The sequence below is a fragment of the Bidens hawaiensis genome, unplaced genomic scaffold, assembly GCF_021521415.1.
Source record: "Bidens hawaiensis isolate Kalapana, Puna unplaced genomic scaffold, B.hawaiensis_p1.1 tig00027569_1, whole genome shotgun sequence".
In the NCBI taxonomy this organism is placed as follows: domain Eukaryota; kingdom Viridiplantae; phylum Streptophyta; class Magnoliopsida; order Asterales; family Asteraceae; genus Bidens; species Bidens hawaiensis.
Window position 1 is genome coordinate 97,954 of NW_027494469.1, and position 19,660 is coordinate 117,613.

The following is a 19,660-nucleotide window of genomic DNA, read 5'->3' on the forward strand; positions in this document are numbered from 1 at the left end:
GGTTTGAGTGAAATGAGTTCGTATGAAAACGTGCCACTTTAAAAAGAATAAAATTGGTTCATGTCAAAACGGGCCACTTAAAGAAATCAAATTGGTTAGGGTCAAAATGGGCCACTTAAAGATTGTCTTATGTCTATGATTTGTGTTTTTGAATATATGCATATAGTTGTTTATTATACGACTTCACATATTGTGTTAGATTGGGCAATTTTTGTGACATTAGGTTTAATGGAAATTTGTTAAGCATAGTCTTAAGTATGGCAAAATGGGTGGTTCGGGTCAGGTGACGGGTCAGACTTGGTTTGGTCAAACGGGTTCGCGTAAAAATGAGTTCAAGTCAAACGGGCCACTTTTAAAAAATCAATTTTGCTCATGTCAAGACGGGCCACTTAAAAAAAGAAGTTAGTTCGGGTCAAAACAGGCAGATCAAATTGGGTGTTGTGTTCCAAACGGATTCGAGTAAAATGAGTTCTTATGAAAACGGCCACTTAAAGAAAAATCAATTTGGTTCGTGTCAAAGCGGGCCAAATAAAAAAATCAAATTGGTTCGGGTCAAATTTGGCCACTTAAAACTTAATCTGGTTCGGGTCAAATCGGGCCATTTAAAAAAAGTCATTTGTTTTAGGTCAAAACGGGCCACTTAAAAAAAACAATTTGGTTCGGATCAAAACGGGCCACTTTGAAAAAAGATCACGTTCGTTCCGGGCCAAAATGGGTTAGATTTGATTCAAACATATGGTATCTAATTCCTTTCATAATGTCTAAATTTCAGGTTAATCGCCACTGGATTGGCACGTAAAAGAATCACGATTGGGGCTGCACATGGTTTATTATATCTACACGAGCAATGTGACCCGAAAACGTTGATCAACCTGTGGTGGTTACCTGTGGCCTAGCTAAACCCCCTGTATAGCTATTGTTCTAGAATACAAACTCTTTTTGACTTTTTATGGTCAAAAAGTAACTTTAGCGGCTGCTTAATTTGATGTAGATCATAAATTGATATTATAGCATTGAGGTAACCTAAATTAATATAGTCGCCACATTACCGTGTTATTATTCCCGTTCACCAGAAGGGTAAAATACTAATTGGTTGTAATGACCATACCTTTAGGTATATATGTCTATATGGTCAGGACAAAATATGCACACCTAGTGGTGTTTCATTTTAATGTGACACAATGGTTCAATATCTATGTAGTATATACACGTGGGCTTCTCCCATTGGCTATCTTTATTGTGTTATATCCACATCGCTCTTTGGCTTTATCTTTCATTCGTACCTATTTCTGTCTTTTCTTAAAATCATGTGCATTTCCGTTATATTCGCAATATTAATTTTACAAATGGACGTCATAAAAAGTTGATGTGTACGTCACTTCGTCGTCATTTTGTAACACATATAAATATATAATTATTTTTATGTTTGTCCTTGTAATAGGGAGGAAGGGGCGTGTTCGGGTAGTTCCAATAGCTAGCGCTTTCAGTTGGGGGATAGCGCAAGCAAATTATATACCGTTCGAAGTTTGTAGCCAATGCCCTTTGTGGTATTAATTTTAATTAAAAAAATAAAACTTCATTCCTATTTGGAACCAATCTTTTCACCATTTTACACACGAACCCAAATACACACGCAACCAACATTTTCTATTGAAAATTCAAAAATTTATGCAACAAAAAATCCTATAAAAAACCCAAGAGGTGGTTTGACCGGCCAAGGAACCGGTTCCAGTGTTAGAAGAGGCAGTTCGAACATGAGAGGATGTGGTTCGAACGCAAGAGGATTTTGTTCTAGCATGAGAGGAGGCGGATCGTACACGAGAGATGGTTCGAATGTGAGTCATCAAGGGTATACATCGAATCCTTTTTATACACAACCACAACCTAATTCTTATATTCAGCTGTCGCATTTTTTCACAGACCCTACTCTAGTTACACCTGATCGATATGAAAACCCATTGGAAGCTCAAAATGTGTTTGAGCCGTTTACATATAGGATCGCACCTTGACATTCCCCGCATGATAGTGTGAAAAGCCCACTCCCTCTTTATTAAGACCTCAATGATCTACATTATGTGCCGGAAACGCAAGATCCATTTAATTTTAATGATGATAATGTCAAAATGCCAGTTGAAAAAAACAAAAATTAGGATGAAGATGACCGTGATGATGCAAGTAGAGAAATATTCCAAGGACAGAGGGAGCGCCAAAAATGAACAAGAGCGCGGGAAATAGCTTTAGCTAAAGCATGGGTTCATTGCTCCGAAAACAAAAAGAAAAAAAAAGTCATAAATCAACAGAAAAAAAAATGAAGTAAGAAATGGTTTTTGGAGCAAGGTCGTTAACCATTACAACTCACTCGTGGATGGAAGTGATCAAACCGTTCATCAACTCTATTCAAAATGGGAGCCTATGAAGACTATACTAAATTCGTTCAATGGATTTTAATGTCAAGTGATAAATTTTCTATTCATTAAAAATATTATTAGGTTTAGTTTAATATAGTGTTAATACGTGTTATTATAACTCTAGGACTGTTAAGAGAAAGAGGGTGCGCCGATGTTGATGTGATGAAGAAGGCATTAAGTGATTATCAACAAAAACATATGTGCCCACATTCTCAGGCGCCCAACGCTTGTTGCCTACTCCATGAGTCGCCCGCCCACACCACGCTCGTGGACAGTGGGCAATGTTCCCGTGTCTATTGTCCAACGTGTCAACACACATCTCACACCCACATCCCTGTAACATATATGCAAATTGATGACCAGGTGATTGATATTTAATTAGATTTATTGAGGTTAAAGTCAACTAAGGTCAACAATGGTCAATTTTGTCAACAATAATTTATTTCGGTTAGTAGTGGTTAATTTGGGTTATTGACGCTTAATTAGGAAGAATAATGATGGATCGATTAGGTCAACAATAGTTTATTCTAAGTTAGTGATGATCAATTAGAGTTATTTACAATCAATTAGGATGAATGCATTCTTCATGTTCTATAATAAACTACGATTAACTTTTAAGCCCCGTCACGACTTAGTACGACGTTACCACCCATCGCATATCACTACGACTAAATAAGGCCACATACAACATGATGCTACCAACCATCATATCACATTATAACACGATACAATTCATCACGCTTTTGTAAAGAGACTTTCAATATTTGAGATGGGTTGATAGAAAACAGCAAAAAATGTCCAAAAAGACTAGTTAAGACAAGTATGGTACATTTGACAGGACACGTGGCGAAACCCCACATGAGCAGAGTTGCAGAACAAAAAAAGCCTGCATATTCACATGAATGTTTTGGTCACGGGCATCACTTGCATAACCCCACCCCCATTTAATTCTTCCCTCATTTATTATTACATAAAATCACTTTTATTTATTTTTATAACACAAATAATATACATGTACACAAATAATTAATTTTGTAATCTCTAAATGATATTAGAATTATATATTAGTAAAAGAGCAATACTTTATAAAAATTATAAGCTAAAATAAAATAAATAAAAAATAATTAGTTGAATTTAGAATCCATTTAACACTATTATTTTGTTTCACCGTTCAATTTCATAACACAGCAAAATTTAACTTAAAATTTAAAAAAAAAAAAAGGTTCTTCCCTTTTGTTTTAATTTAATCCAAGATAAAATATTAAAATTAATAATAATAGAAATTGAGAAATTGCTTATCTAATATCTATGGCTCTTCTTCATGTACAATAGCCTTTACTTCCTTTCCTTCATTGTCCGAGTAACGGAAAAACGGCACCGAAGAACAGGTATCGCAGCTGACGCAAGTTGCTGCATCCAGAACACCGTCTGGACTTGACGGTGTGTGCGGTGGCTTATTGGAGAGCCACTGCTTTGTGACTTTATGAACGGCCGACGGGCAAGGGTCCACCAAATACTCCTCCATTAGTTGATGACAGCTTCTCACCATTTCCTGTCCAAATCAAACAATAATAATAATCCTTAAATCACGTCAATTTTCTCATCTTTTCATGCTTCTATTTTCACACTTTATGACGAAAAAAAAGGTTAGTATTATTTAGAAGAAAAAAAGGTTATTATATGGTGTGAAATTGAAGGTTATTGGTTCAAAATTTATAAAAATTTATAGAGTGTAAGCATTTAGTCATCAAAAACCCGTACTTTGTTTACTTTCGCGTAGTAACTCACTGGTATCTCCACACCTTCGCCCACAGCGGATATCACTGCTGCCGCCGCTATCACCGACGGCCGGAACCTTTGAAAGTCAACCACTGCCCCCATTCATAAAAAATATGTTAAAAAAACCAATAGCGTAATCTTGCGTAAGTACAGGGACTTAGTTGTCGTAGTTACAGACCTAGGGTTTTTTTAGTTACTTTTTCTCCTAGTTCGAGTCTAACAAGGATTTGTATTATAAACAGGGGTTATTTGTAATCAAGTTAATCATAATAACTAATAATGCAATCGAGGTTTGGACTTGAAATCTGATTGCTTTTACAAACAAGAAATAAAAAAATGGATTTACCGCGAATGGTTTTGATGATAAGATCCGAACATATCGAATGTAACTGGTTGTCGTTTGTTGACGAATGCGGGAGGTTAAAAATGAAATAGTCGATGAAATCGAATGGGGTGATGGATCGAAGCCTCCAGTCGAGTTTCTCCATGACCAAAAGCTCCATTCGTTGGATGGTTTTTGGTTCAAAGACGAATCGAGGCTCCAAAACTTGGAGATCTAAAAGCAATGGTACCTCAGACTCCTCCATTTTAGCAGCTAAAGATAAGCACGCCACTGATAATAACTGGAATTCCCATCCACTATTCAACTGTATTCACAAATATATATAAATTCAAATACATATATAAATTTCATGCACGTATATATATTTTCAAGTACGCCTTGCCTGCGATGTGCGCGTATAATATATACATGTGTGAATTCTCGGGTGGGCAAAAGTGAAATTGCACTAATTTTGACGTTATTTTACTAATCTAGTGAAAATAATGTTAAAAAGTGACGAAAGGTTAATCAGGCATCATGTGGTGGCGTTGATAGCCGGAAGACAAGGGTACATGCACCAATCAGCCGGTGTCCCGATGGTTGAGTGTTATGTGCCTTATGTCCAAGGCTTGATGCAAAACTACTATCGAGCCGGGGGTCTCAAGTCTCACCGGAAGCAGCCTCTCTATTCCTACGGGGTAGAGGTAAGGCTGTCTACATCTTACTCAGACCCTACCATAGCTTTGCTATTGGTGGGATATACCGAGTACGATGATGATGATGATGATGATATATTTTCAAGGCCAATTATAGACCGACACACCGTTAGACATCTAATCTCACACCATTGCAAAATGTCATCCGAAAGAGGTCAGGTGGCCGTTTTAACAAAAGAAAATTCAAAGTTTGAAAGTTTATGGTCAGAATGGATGTCTGGAAACGGTGTTTTAACCAATAATTTTTAAAGACCCGTCAATGGTTAAAATGGTCGTTCCAGATATTGTTCAAACGACCATTTTCACCGGTAAGTTTTAAAGTTTACCTTTTTTTTCCGTCAAAACAATCGTCTAAATGTTCTTCTACTAAGGGGTGTTTGGGATTCCGTATTTTTACATCCTTATAACTTATTTTTAGGATAAGTTATATATTACAGTATTATAACTTATCAGCTTATCCTCTCGTATCATAACACCTTTTCAAAGTTATAAGATAGCTAAAAATAAACAAGTCTAAATGGTTATTTTATGTATTTATTTATATATTTATTTATTTTTATATATGTATATACCTCAAAAGAGGCACTGTTAAAAAAATAATAATAATACCTCAAAAGTGGCAGAGGATAAAAACCGGTCAAAATAGTTGACCGAAAGTATGGCGGTCAATGGTTGAAACCGGTAATGTGAGTGAGCCTGAAATCAATTAAATCAACTTTAGCGTTTAATAATATTATATTATTAGTAATAATATATGAATGTGGATAAATACATAGACTCAAAAACCTACATTGAGTATCCAGTTGATGGAATCTTGACGGTGAATGAGGTTGACTGACCGGCGGCGAAGGTGGTCGGAAAGTGGAGAGTGACGTGGTTCGGCGGCAATGAGTGAGTCGATGACGGAGTCTTGACGGTGGCTGACGACGGCGGACATCATTTGTGGCCGGTGGCGAGTGGTAGTGGTGGTGGTGGTACGGTTGTGGAGGAACACATGGCTTATGGGCCGGGAAACGACATGTTTTTTAATTATATGTTTTTGTGTCTGTGTGGTGTTTGTTTGTTTGTGTGTATTTAAGGACGACCGGCTGACAGAGCATTTAACGCGAGAAAATATCGGATTTCGGTCAATTAGCGATATTTGAGATATCGGTTATCACGGCGGTAGGATATTGGTATTTTAATATTATATAAAACCGATACATATAGCAATTTAACACTAATAATTCAGTATAATCTTCTGCTACTAACAAATTAACCTTTTACAGCTTGCAAAAGACTAACAATCGTAACATATGGGAACTGATTAAGACTTAAAAGTTAAAACACTAACATTGAACACCAAAGATTGATAATTAAGGCTTAAAACACTGATATCGGGAATATCGGTGATATATCGGCCAATTTCGTCGATATTATCGGTACCGATATTCTGATTGATATTTTAAACCGATATTTTACCAAATGACTGATAACCAATATATCACCGATACATCAGTGATATATCGACGAAATCGACTGGAGTGAAAATATGTTACGATGGAAGATGAATCAATGGTGAGTGTATTTGGAGTATGGTAGTAGGAGTGGGTGCAATGTAGGGGATAATGCTGATTCATGGGAAATCGTGCATTGACTACTACACAACTACAACACTGGTATTTTGGATTGTTTACATTATTGGGAATTTGAGATTCATTTTACAACTCTTTCTATTTATTGCAAGAATATTATGAATATTATAATAAAAATTATATATGATATTCACCCATGAGCTATTTTTTTATTTTTAACTAGAGGGATTGTTCACTGTGGTTGAAAGAGATTGAACTCAACCTAGCTATTAATTATTTTTATTTTTTTTATTTTTAACGCTGGTTTGTCGTGTTTTTATAATTTCTATAAAAATAATTGATTTGTTAAAACCATAATGTGAGTTGCGTGGGCATCCACGAGACAGCGATGAGCAAGCCATGAACTCTGCTATTGTGTTTGTTCGTTAGCAGAGCGGCCACTTTTGGATGTGGTGTTTGTGTAGAAGGATACTGTATGAGATTATGAGGTGGAGGTGAGGTAACTTAACAAAATTCATTTTTTTTATTTGATATGTGTATGAACATAGAATTTATGTTTAGGTTAAATTGTTGTCTTTTTGCATATAATATCCTAATATTTACTAAACTTAAAAAAATTCACACGTGTATGAAACAGTGATTGTTTAGATTATAAACTATTATCAATTTCTTTATTTACTTAAAAATTTTGATATTAAAATATAAAAAATACTTGACCATGACATAAAATATAACTTTAAAAAGTTTAGAAATAAATCAATAAATCCGTAAGCACAATACCTTGACCCAAGCAGCTAAATGTATTCATGGATTTGATCCAAGTAAACCCGAATCCATTTGGGCCAAACAAAACCGTGAATTTTGTGTTAAATTTATGTAATTTCATAAACTGGTGCTGCTAATAAAAATGCTATAGAGTAGCTATAAGTTGTTGAAATAATGAGAGAGAAAAATGTATGCTTTTTTCTTAAAAACAAAATTTGTACCTTTAATCGCATTAGTTGATGGCTAGTTTAGCCCCGGGTGGTTGTTTATAAATGTAGCAGATAAAAATTATATATATACCTTTAAAATGTTCTATCCTGATTCCTGGACATGAAAGTGATTTGTCAACTGTAAAAATAGTAAAAATAAATATTCTAGACATACACCATTAAATTAGTGTTTTGACTATTATACTCATCAATCAATGCCTTCTTTTACCATTCTGTATGGTAAAAAGTAGAAATAGTAACAAAAAATATTATATCTGATAGGTATTTGATGAACAAAATATATACAATTAAGCTTTTAGATGTTTGGTATTCTCTTAATGAAATTTAATAATTTTATTAAGGTTATCTTTGAATCAGTAAGATGCATAGTGTGTTTGGTTACATAATTTAGTGACTCATTGAACTCCTTGATGAGACACGTTGAGTGATTCAGATGCTACTACTTAGTTAATCCGACCATTTATTGATTCAGCACTAGATTGTCAAACAACCCCTAAATGATAGATTTTCTGTTAGTTTTGAATTCATGGAGAAATGACCCGAGGCCTCTTTGGTGGCGTTGGACCAAAATTCGTCGAATCATTGTCCGTTGGTACTTAATTAGTCTGAAGGGGTAGGCTACTAATTCTGAGCGTGGGATTCAATATTCCAGTCAAATAGTTTAGTTTGTATTGCCGGTTTTTAAATCTCAAGATAATAAGATTTAAGGATAAATAGCTATGACTCATTAGCTTACCGATAAGGATAAATAAAACTTAAATTACCTAGTTAGCTCCTCAATTAACTTAAGTAGTGTTTGGTATGAATGAATAGAAGATGGAATAGAATTAATCATTCCAAGTGAATGAATTAAAACATGTTTGGTTGTCATATGTTAATAGAATGGATTATTCCTTAAGGAATGAAACTCCTTCCATTTATTGGATTTTCATTCCTTTAAGGAGGGTTTTTTTTTTCGTTCTTTCATTGAATGAAATGAAATAATAATAATCGTTATTATTGTTATTATATCAATGTTATATTATAATTATTTATATAATTAATTTTGTTATATTATCAATATTATACTATATTTAATATCAATATTATTGTTTTTGCATAATTTGGTGAGTTAGCATTTCACAAAGTGCATACGTGATTCAACGTTTTTATGATTATTTTTATTTGGTTAAATAATCTCATTGTAATGCGCGGGTCTTAAACACTAGTTATTATGAATATTTATATTATTTATTATTATTATTATTTAATAATAATAATATTAGTTAGGAAATAATAATAATAATAATAATAATACTAAAAAGTGAATAATCATTTCATTCTTACATGATAACCAAACATGACAATGGAATGCTAATGATCCATTTCATTCCTTTGTTCATTCCATTACCATGTCCATTCCATTCATTCACTCGTTTCATTACCCCATACCAAACATACTCTTATAGTTATACTCGTGAAAATGTAAGACTATAAAAAAGTCATTGTTGTTTTATGACATAACCACTATGTTATATAGTTACTAGTATACACATGGTCAACTCAACGATTTTGAAGGCATAAATCAAAATAAGATTTTATGACTCATTCATGATAATTGTGAATAAAAAAATATTTTTATTTTATGACCATTTCATGATAATTATGAATAAAAACAAAAAAAAAGGTTTTTATAACTGGTCTCAAACTCATGACGTGCAATTTAATAACACATATGTTTGCCACTAAACCAATGCATAGTTTTTTTTATATAATATTTCTATATATACTTTTTTTAAGCTTAAAGGTCTTAATTAAGTGTGCACCTAAAACCCTTGTATGGGTTTGCTGACCCATAGACCGGTCATGAGCATACCTTAACGCTGCATGCTATGGTGGGGGGGCTTCGAAGCCCCTCCACAGTGCCACATCGACGCCACGTGGGCACTGAGGGCATCGAAGCCCCAGGGCATAATGCCCCTCTATAGTGAGGGGAGCTTCGAAGCCCAACCTTTTTTCTTTTTTTTTAATAAAACAAAAAAACCAATATAAATAAAAATAAAAAACATACAAATAAAAAAACCAATACAAATAAAAATAAAAACCCTACAAATAAAAATAAAAATCCTATAAATAAAAATATAACTAATGCTCGTCGTCGTCATCCTCGTCCTCGTTTGCATATTTGGCCAATATCTTTGCTCTTCTTTTTTCCATCACCGCCCGCGACACAGTATCTAGATGCGATAGATCTTTTGTGATGAGCTCGAGTTCCTTTTGTTTCGTTCGCTCTTGGTGCATCGCTTTGTATTCCGCAAGCATCTTCTTTCTTTCTTCGTGCACTTTCATGAGGCCGTCCTGTTTTTGTTTTTAATGTTGGCAACCTCGACTAGCCTCAGCTCCAAGTTTTCAAGATGTGAGCTCATGTCGGAACTCTTAGAGGATGTGGTTCTGGACGAAGATCCTCCACCTCTAACCGCCGCCTTGGCTTTATCTCTTCCTACCGACCGTGGCAACTCATCCGGTTCGTCAAAAATTAATTCCGGATCCAACTCGTTTAGATTAAATTGACAACGACCATCAGACATGGGCTGCGACGGCGATTGATTGGCCGAAGTAGACGTTGTCTTTGATGTTTGAACGGGTTGCTAAGGTCGACGTTATTTGCAAGCAAACTAGCCCACCACATACAACTCGGATCCCACGGGTTTTGATTCGGGTTCGGATTTGGGTTCGGTGTTGAGCTTGAGCTCGTGTTCAGTCTCGGGTTCGGGTTCGAGTTAGGATTCATGATTTGGTGTGAAGATGAATGTTGTGAAGATGGTTAAATTTGGTGTGAAGATGGTTAAATTTGGTGTAAATATGAAAGTTGTTTGAGTAAAATTAATAAAAATGTTTGAATTTATATAGAAATGTTAATTTTAATTTTTTTTAAACGGCTACAAATTTTACCGTTGGGGTGCCCCCCCCCCCCCCACCTCCCTTCCGTGCCCATCATCCCCTCCGCCCCCCAGCGGTGTTTGAAGCCCACCGCGCCCCTCCCCCTCCCTTCTGTGCCCCCATAGCGACCAGTCTAAGTGGTAAAGACGGATACCCAGGAAGTAAAAGCAACAAAGCATTTTGTAATAATAAATGTCGAACACACATACTATAGTGACGATTACAGCTAATCAATCATTTTAAGCAACCCTAAAATTAAGCATTAGTCTTAGTCAAGCCTACATCCAACTTTGTCTTACCAAACTTTGACAAATTACTAAAGTCACACATCTCAATTTAGTCTTATTTCTAAACACTAATTCATCATGGAAAGAATACTTTACCCGACAATAATGTTACAAACATGCGGAATTTTATACGCTTCATCCTATAGATGGATACAGGCCAATATATATAACTCATGGAATGAGCTGTTTAAAGTGCATTTCATGCCTTCAATGTTAGCAATCACTTTGAAGTTTGAACCAAATGCAGCCCCGCTAATCCAACATGCGCCATCTTTCTCTGACAAAGACAAAACCAAAGCCGAAAAACCACGTATGATTGCCGAGCTCTGGCCACTTATTGATGCTATTGTACTTCCGTGGATTTTTAGCTCAATCGCAAATCAAATTCTTGATTATATAGATATAATCGACATTACTCTTATACTATATGTTGATTATATCTATACCTATTAACAATTACAAAACCCTAATCATGTATAATAGTCACGACATGAAATCATACATCAAGTCAATCATATGCGAGTTTTAGTTTGGTGTTCGTATGTTTCTCAATTCTTTATACATCGAAACGGAATTAGTTATCTTTTTTATTACTTTCATTTATGTTCATCATATAATACTCAGGAAAGTAAAGGACCGTAACGACAAACTTGAACCAAATGGCTACAGGCGTAACAGGCCATATTACGGGACATATATCCAACAAGACAGAATTTCACGAATGGTCCTTATGGTTTAAGTCAAATTTTATGTATGGTCCCTATTGTTTAAAACTTGCATGCATGGTCCCTAAACTTCAAATTTGGTTTCATTATTGGTCCAAAAAGATAACTCAGTTAACTTTTGGTGTTAAATGTTGCCCGTGATGGGTAGTTTGGTCTATTCCCTTTCCTCTTAGAGCATTCCCATCCCTTCAACTACCTTTAAATCTAAAATTACACTAAAAATCATTATATTTTCTCTTTATTTTTTTAATTAAATAATACTTTTTTATACCTTTATCATTACATTTTCTCTCTCATTCACTCACAACCATTTCCAAAAAATATTTAAAAAAAATATATGTTGCTACATGAACTTTTCAAATACAGAGAAAAAAATATTAATGTAATTTTAGATTTAAAGCTAGTGGAAGGGATGAGAATGCTTTTAAGAGGAAAGAGAGAAAGACGAAAGAATTAAATGGACCAAACTACCCTTTACGTGCAACATTTAACACCAAAAGGTTATCTAGGTTATCTTTTTGGACCAATAATAAAATCAAATTTGAAGTTTAGGGATCATGCATGCAAGTTTTAAACATTAGAGACCACTCATTTGACATTTTGACTCAAAGCACAGGCACTATCGTAGAATTCTCTCATCCAACAATAACAAAGCAAACTTGATGAATACCAATACCATAGAATTTAGAAGATATGACAATTTTTTAAATTCAGCCCAACAACAGCCCGAAGAACCAATCCAGTAACAGAAGTAGCCCAATATCAACAACCAATTCGGGTTTAAATTTGACGACCCGAATAACCCGAGACCTCATTCGGGTGGGTAACTGCTTCAGCAACTCAGGTGGCCCTTAACATTGATCAAATCCAGTTTCCAAACCCTAATTTCATCACAATTCGCACACCAAAACCGTCCAGTACTGGCTTATAACTGCATCCTGCAACAATCGTTCTTCGTAATGCAGCAAAGGTATAACCGAAATCCACAATTATTCATGCATAATTTGATTGATGAATCGGTAATTTTAGCTTGAATGCTCGTGTAACTGTATTCGATTGTACGATAACTGATCATATTACGGTTTATATTATTGTTTTGACCTAGTGCCATGACTCATGACTGTGAATTGTTTGATCGTGTTGCTTTTACGAGTCAATTTTCGATACTGAATTGTAATTTAACGAGTGAAGTTTCAGATTCTGAATGATGTATGTGTTGTGTTTGTGATTGAAGATATTAAAACTGGCTTTCCATTGATAATGTGTTTATTGTCATCCCTAAAATGTAGGCCTGTAAACAAACACGAGCGTAGGCATGTTCGTGTTCGTTCGTTAACTTTAACTGAACACGAACACGAACACGAGCATATAGTCGAACGGTTTTCTTTTATTCACGTTCGTTCATTAAGAAAATAGGCATGTTCGTTTGTTTAAATCATAAATATTCATGAATGTAAACAAACTTAAACAAACATAACTGAACAAACATAAACGGACAAAAAATTAACATAGTTCAATAAAAATTTAAACTTAAGTTTGTATTTATATATATATATATATAGGGTAAGGATCCTAAGAGAACCATTGGCAAATTGAGAACTTTGAGAACCATTTTGGACCACTAAAAAAACCCTCTAAAAAAATTATAAAACAAACAAAACCGAAAATTTTAAAAAAGTAAAAAAACCAAAATTCTTATATTTCATTCCGGTTTCATTAAAAAAAAAAAAAAAACCAAATTTTTTTTTTCTTTTTAATTCGTATTATACCTATACACATATGTATACTTTCATTTAATCTCTAGTTACGTAATATACACATATGTACATTATCATTTACCTTAAATTATACATATGTGTATAGGAAAAAAACATGTGTGTACATATGAAGAAACACTAACCGAACCCCGGGCAGGTTACTGGTAACCTGGGGGTTGGAGAGATGTTTCCCACGAGGGGTTAGACCCTTGGAAGATGGTTCTTCTGATAACCTGCAAAACAGACACCGTGAGCTCGTCACTGAGAAGGGGGGGGTTCCTCCTTGTGACCACCCTCCGGCGTGAGAATCAGACTAGATTGCTCTTTAAATATAAAAGTATATTAAGAGATTGCTAGAGCAGATATCAGGTATAATATGATGATAATGTAGTAAGATATGATCAGATGAGATGGTCATACCATTTGTGGTATTTATAGCCGAAGGTAGGTTTCCAAGGAGGTATGGCCAGCTGCAACAGTGTTCCTGTTCCACCAACAGTGGCCTACGCACGTGCCCTGCTGGTAGTTGGTGGGTAGGTAGCGGCTGATAGCGACCAGGCCTGCTGTATACTATTCCTTTTCCACCAACTGCCGGCTACGCACGTGGCGTGACAAGAGTTGGTGAGTAGGCAGCGGCTAATAGTGACATACAGTGTAGGAGCATGCTGCTCGCCATACTGTTGTCCATAAGCTGTCGTATCTTTAGTCAGATCTTTTTCCCATACCTCGTCAGGTACAGTACAGAAGATCTTCCCGTATCGTACGGACTGGCTTATTTGGGCGGGAGTATTCCCCCTCCCGCCTCTGTGCGGGATTGCTCCCGGCTTGGCTCATTCCTTCAGGTGACACTGCGATTGAGAGCTAAGTGCCTTGTGCGTGTAGCCATGCTGCGCGGGTGGCCTTCCCTCATGGCTTGTATCCGAGGCTGCGGGAACAGGCGGAGTCCACCATGGGAGGCATTTCCTGCGGGACCAGCTTGCATACTGCGCGTAAGGACGTCACTTCTCTGAGCATGGTTGGTCCTGCGGATCCAGTTGGTCTCTGCGCAGACGTCCCTGTTTAAGGTGAGTCTTGCGGGTCCAACTGGGCTCTGCTGGGACCTACCTCTTCAAGTCCCCCCAGTCCAATGTTCTTCTCATGAGTGTTTAATGAAGTGAGGTGAACTTTTGGACTTGAGCAAAGGGTTTTGAAAAGGGGTTTTGTAAGGTTTTCCATGGGGATTCTTTCCGCGGAAGTCCTTGTCACTTGCAGAAATGCCCGAGTTTCCTGCTTGGTCTTTGGGTATGATGCGGGTAGGTCTGTAACCTCCTCGTAAGTCAGGAGCATTGAGTCCCAGTTGTATGTATTTTCCATGAGGTTTTGGTAGTTTTGAACATAGTGATCAATTATGTTAAGACCACCAATTCCATCCTGGAGCTTTAAACAACGTAGTTCTCGATGTTCCCGCTATGCGGGGATGCTATTTCCGTTTCCGCAAGCATTGCCCAGAAGATCCTTCTTGGTTTCAATTCCCAGCGGAGCGCTAGGTATGTGAAGGGTTTTGCCTTAACACTGTACCTGCGCTCGTCTTACGGTTACTTTACTCTCAAGGTATTCCTGGCGTCAATTCCCTGCGGGTGCTAGGTATGTGAAGGGTTTTGCCTTAACACTGTACCCGCATCCGTCTTACGGTTACTTGTTCACCAAGGTTCTTGGCTTCAATTCCCTGCAGGTGCTAGGTATGTGAAGGGTTTTGCCTTAACACTGTACCCGCAGCCGGCTTACGGTTACTTGTTTGCCAAGGTTTATTTGGCTTCAATTCCCTGCGGGTGCTAGGTATGTGAAGGGTTTTGCCTTTACACTGTACCCGCATCCGTCTTACGGTTACTTGCTTGCCAAGGGGTAAGGGGTATTTTCCCGCTTACTTTTTAATACTTTCGAAGTTTGAATTTTGAAATTCGAAGAGTTGGTGAAAAGATAAACCTCTGAAACGTCGTGCGACGGTTTCTTCTGACTGTGTCAGGACGTGCAGGAAGTTATGGTGACGTGACAGAACATGGTCATTCCAGTCGCTTTTTCAGGCGCGTGGGAGCGATTTTTCGGGGGCGTGGCCGCGAAATTACTGGCACACGTCCTTTCAACAGCTGTTGCCAGCTTGCTTTTTGCCACGTGTCATAGTTTCATTGCACATTTGATTTCTCTCTCCTCCGCATTAAATTCACCGCATTAATTGCGATTACTATATAAAGGGGGAGAGGGTTATTTGCAATTCACACTTTCCACTTTCATCTCTTCTTCTCAAGTAATTTCCGGCGAATTTTTCTGTTCAGTAAAGCTTTACCCTGAAATCTCTTTTCATCTTTCTTCCACCATGTCTTCTCATGATGCTGATGACCAGAAGACTGCTGGCGAATGCCAGTGCTCTCTTCCTGTCGATCTGTACCAGTATATCGTCAGGAAGTTCATGCTCGAGTCTCTCGAGCCTGAGTTTCCTGAACCCCACCATACTGTGTACGATGCCCCTAGTGGCAAGATCGGGGTTTATGCTGCATTCTTTGTCTACGGGAACCTTAGGTTTCCGTTGACAAAGTTTGTGTACCGTGTCCTAGAGAGGCACGGTGTGCACCTGACAGAGGTGCACCCCATGGCCATTGCCAAGGTCCGGCACTTTGAGTGGGTGTGCCGGATACTGGGCCTTGAGCCCCTCGTTGATCGCCTGATGACCTTCTATACATGGAGGTGCATCCAAGGGTGGTACACTCTTACAACCCGTATCAAGGGTTTAAAGATTTGTACCACCGAGCGGAGTCTTCGCTCATGGAGAAGAGAGTTCTTCTTCATATCCGCTCGCGCCATCCCCATCGCCATGAAGTTCAAGAATGGCCAGGCGCTTCCGAACCTTCCCGCCCTCAACTACGAGGAGGCGGAATGGTTCTCGAAGATTTCCCGGGTCCAGTCCCCGGTTTTCCGTTTTCCGGAGTCGGCGATGGTGATGTTGGGGATGAGCCGGGTGTGGAAGGCGGCGAATGCGGATAAGGTTCCGATCGTCCTTGAATATGGTTCGAACTCTGTCCCTTATGGTACGTCTTGTTTCATTTTGCTGACTTCGATTTTTACTAACTTTCTTGTTGATTTCAGAGGGGAACGATCTTCAGTCGCTCCTGAACCCGCGGGAGGAAGATGGTCCCGCGCGGATGGGTACTCGTGCTCTGGACGAGAACGAGTTGCCCATCTTAGAGCAGACCGCGGGTCGGTTCGTGGAGGTTTACCCGCCAGGCCAAGAGATCCTGAGCCACCGACGGCCAGGTAAGCCTATCTTCTACCCTGAACCTCTCAATGCTGTGCCTGCTGCTGGAGTTCATGACATTTCTTCTTCTGAGGAATCCGCAGAAGGTCCTCCACTGGTGCGGAAGAAAAAGGCTGCCGTCGGGAAGGGCAAGGAGAAGGTGGCCTCTACGGCCGACCCGGTAATCCTATCTGACTCGGAGTCAGATAATGCAGAGGTGGCGGGGAAGCCCGGTGGTGAGGAGACCACCGCTCCGGAGGCTGCAGGTGTTACCTCCGGGGAGGCAGCGACGACGACGGTTACCGGTGTCAAGAGGCCGGCTCCATCGGGTTCGCCCCCGCTCGTCCGTGCGTTCAAGCTCAAGAAACCCCGTGAGTACCCCCATAATTCTTGTCTAGATTTGTTGTTTCAAATAAATTTTTCTAACACTTTTGCTTGTGCAGGTGTGGATGTTGACGCATTCCAGGTGTGGATGTACATATTATACATATATGTATATGTATAATTTAGCTAAACCGAGAACTTTTTTTTACGTTTTTTTTTAGAAACCGGGATGATAAATAAGAATTTTGGTTTTTTTACTTTTTTTATTTTTGTGTTTTTTTTTGTTTTATGATTTTTTTTATTTTTGGGTTTTTTTATGGTCTAAAATGGTTCTCATAGTTCTCAATTCCCAAAAAGTTCTCACATGATCCTAATCCTATATATATATACATACATATATATATATTTAATATAACTACTTATGTGTTTATTAAAATTTAAATGAGCATAAACGGACGTGCATGAACATAAATGAACGGAAAAAGCGTGTGTTCATTTCGTCCGTTTAATTTAATGAACAAAAATTTTTGTTCATGTTCATTCGTATATTAAATAACAGAACTTCCCGCCTAACAGTTCATGAACGTTTGGTTCGTTCTGAAATGAGTAACAGGCCATAACTATTGAACAATTTGTGTTTACTCTAATTGAAATTTGTGCATTTTATATTTTTTTTCTTTATTAGAAGGCAATTGAAGATCAAAATGCAGTATAATTGTATCAAAATACTAAAGTGTTCATGGATTCATGTCATATTTCTTATTTTATGATTACTGATATGATGAATATGTTATGTTGTACAGGTAGAGCAGTGTTACTTAGGGTTGGCCTGATGGGTGCTCCAAAGCAGAAATGGCTACATAAAGAAGAAGTAGCTTTGAAAGCTGTAGTTGCTAAACATGGAGCAGGAAGATGGTGCACAATTCTTAAAGATCCAGAGTTTAGCAGGGAGCTGTACCTTCGCTCTAACGTGGATCTTAAGGTTTATGTTCTCTTAATTTCACCTTATGTAGATATTATTTGTAGAAACAAAGTGACCTTAATTGTTGGATGTTACATGGATTAGGATAAATGGAGGAACATGAGTGCAATGTTAAACGGGTTGGGATATAGGGCAAAAGCTAGGTTAGCCCTAAAGAGAGTGCAACAAGCTCCTAATGCTAAGGATGACAACCCTTTGGCACACACAATCATAAATCATAATGATGAAGGCTCAGGTTATGTTAGACCTCTTCCGTCTTCTAGTGGCTCTCCACATATTGATAGTTCCAAAAGATCCATGATAAGGTCGCACCTCTATAGTACATACTAATTTCGTTCTTATTCTTTATAAATTGTGTACAGCTATTTTACTAAAAATTATAGTTACAGGTTGGACGATCTTATAATGGAGGCAATAAACAACTTGTAGGAGCATGATGGCTCTAAGAAGACTGCAATCTGCACATACATTGAGGTACTTGTGTTATATTATACTCTCTCACCCGTGAGTTACAAACTAAATAAAAAAGATAGTCGAGCTTATCAGCTTGTAATATATTGTCTTTTGTTTTGCAGGAACAGTATTGGGCGCCTCCAAATTTCAAAAGACTCCTGTCTATGAAACTGAAGCTTCTAACAGAAACAGGTGTACTTGTTAAGGTACGGTTTGTGTTATCAAGTGTCACGTGCCATCACATGTTTCATTGGAGTTATTTATACTGATTGTTGCAGACGCAACGGCAAAATAGAATATTGTCATCTGATGAGAATAAAATCCCAACCATGGTATGCATAGAGGGAATGCAGAATGGTAGTTCTGGTGGTCCTCCAGTTGATAAGGATGAAACAACTGCTCTTTCAAAAAGTCAGCATCATTTGAGGAGTATGACTCCAGAGGTGATTGCTGCGGCGGTGGCTCAGGCAGTGGCGGAGGCGGCCATTGCAGCAGCAGAAGAAGCGGTAAGAGTGGCTGAGGTAGCTGAAGCTGATGCAGAAGCCATTAAAGCTTTTGCAGACACTGCAATGAAGACACTGAAGGGAGAACCACTCAAATGCTGGTAAAAATCATGAATTCCAGTTCATAATTATTATTATTATTATCGGGTTCGGGTTAGTACGCTCACTCGTGGGGTTGGGTTGGCTGGTTGACCCACAAAGGCTTTTGTTCATTTTGTATAAATATCGAGTCTACTGATTATAATTAGAAAAGTAATAGTGTTGCTATAATAATTAATACTTTAATAGTAATAATCAAAGTCCATGAAAGTTGAAGGCCTAGGTGGTGGTATGCATCATAAGTACAGTTTGGGTTTTTAGCAGTTTAATTTACTCTACCTGTTAGACAAAACACAGCCCAAACTGACCCTTTTGTAAGTGAACGGGTCAAAATTGCAAACCATACATTTTCGGCCATTTAATGGTGTGACAATTCAACCTGTTGCAGATGATTCATACATGACAGAAATGGGAATGCTTTGAACGGGAGTTTTGCAGTTGTAAATAACATCGGGGTTATAGTTTTGCAGATGATTTGTTGGCTTTTTGTTAAAGTAGATATAAAAATATATAATAAAAAGCTGGTTGATGTTGGTTGTCAACATGGCATGC

The 19,660-nt window shown here is 37.7% G+C and overlaps 1 protein-coding gene and 1 pseudogene across 1 annotated transcript; one reads left to right on the plus strand and one right to left on the minus strand.

Moving 5' to 3' along the window:
• Window positions 1–3,700: 3,700 nt before the first annotated feature.
• On the minus strand, window positions 3,701–6,162 carry LOC143575663 (cyclin-D4-1-like). Its single transcript, XM_077059972.1, has 5 exons — window positions 6,016–6,162; window positions 5,835–5,921; window positions 4,534–4,834; window positions 4,170–4,279; window positions 3,701–3,960 (listed from the first exon to the last, which is right to left on the minus strand). Exons 1-5 carry the CDS (start codon window positions 6,160–6,162, stop codon window positions 3,715–3,717), a joined length of 891 nt encoding a protein of 296 aa, XP_076916087.1. The 3' UTR covers window positions 3,701–3,714.
• Window positions 6,163–17,878: 11,716 nt separating this feature from the next.
• Window positions 17,879–19,114, plus strand: LOC143575656 (telomere repeat-binding factor 1-like; annotated as a pseudogene).
• Window positions 19,115–19,660: the final 546 nt, after the last annotated feature.

What these genes read in the sequence shown, in the direction of transcription:
- LOC143575663 (XM_077059972.1), bottom strand. Translation starts at nt 6,162, where the DNA reads ATGTCCGCCGTCGTCAGCCACCGTCAAGACTCCGTCATCGACTCACTC. An exon ending in TATCCTCTGCCACTTTTGAG is followed by an intron (nt 4,835 to 5,834) that starts GTATTATTATTA and finishes TTGTGAATACAG; the next exon opens with TTGAATAGTGGATGGGAATT. An exon ending in ACTACGCGAAAGTAAACAAA is followed by an intron (nt 3,961 to 4,169) that starts GTACGGGTTTTT and finishes TGATTTGGACAG; the next exon opens with GAAATGGTGAGAAGCTGTCA.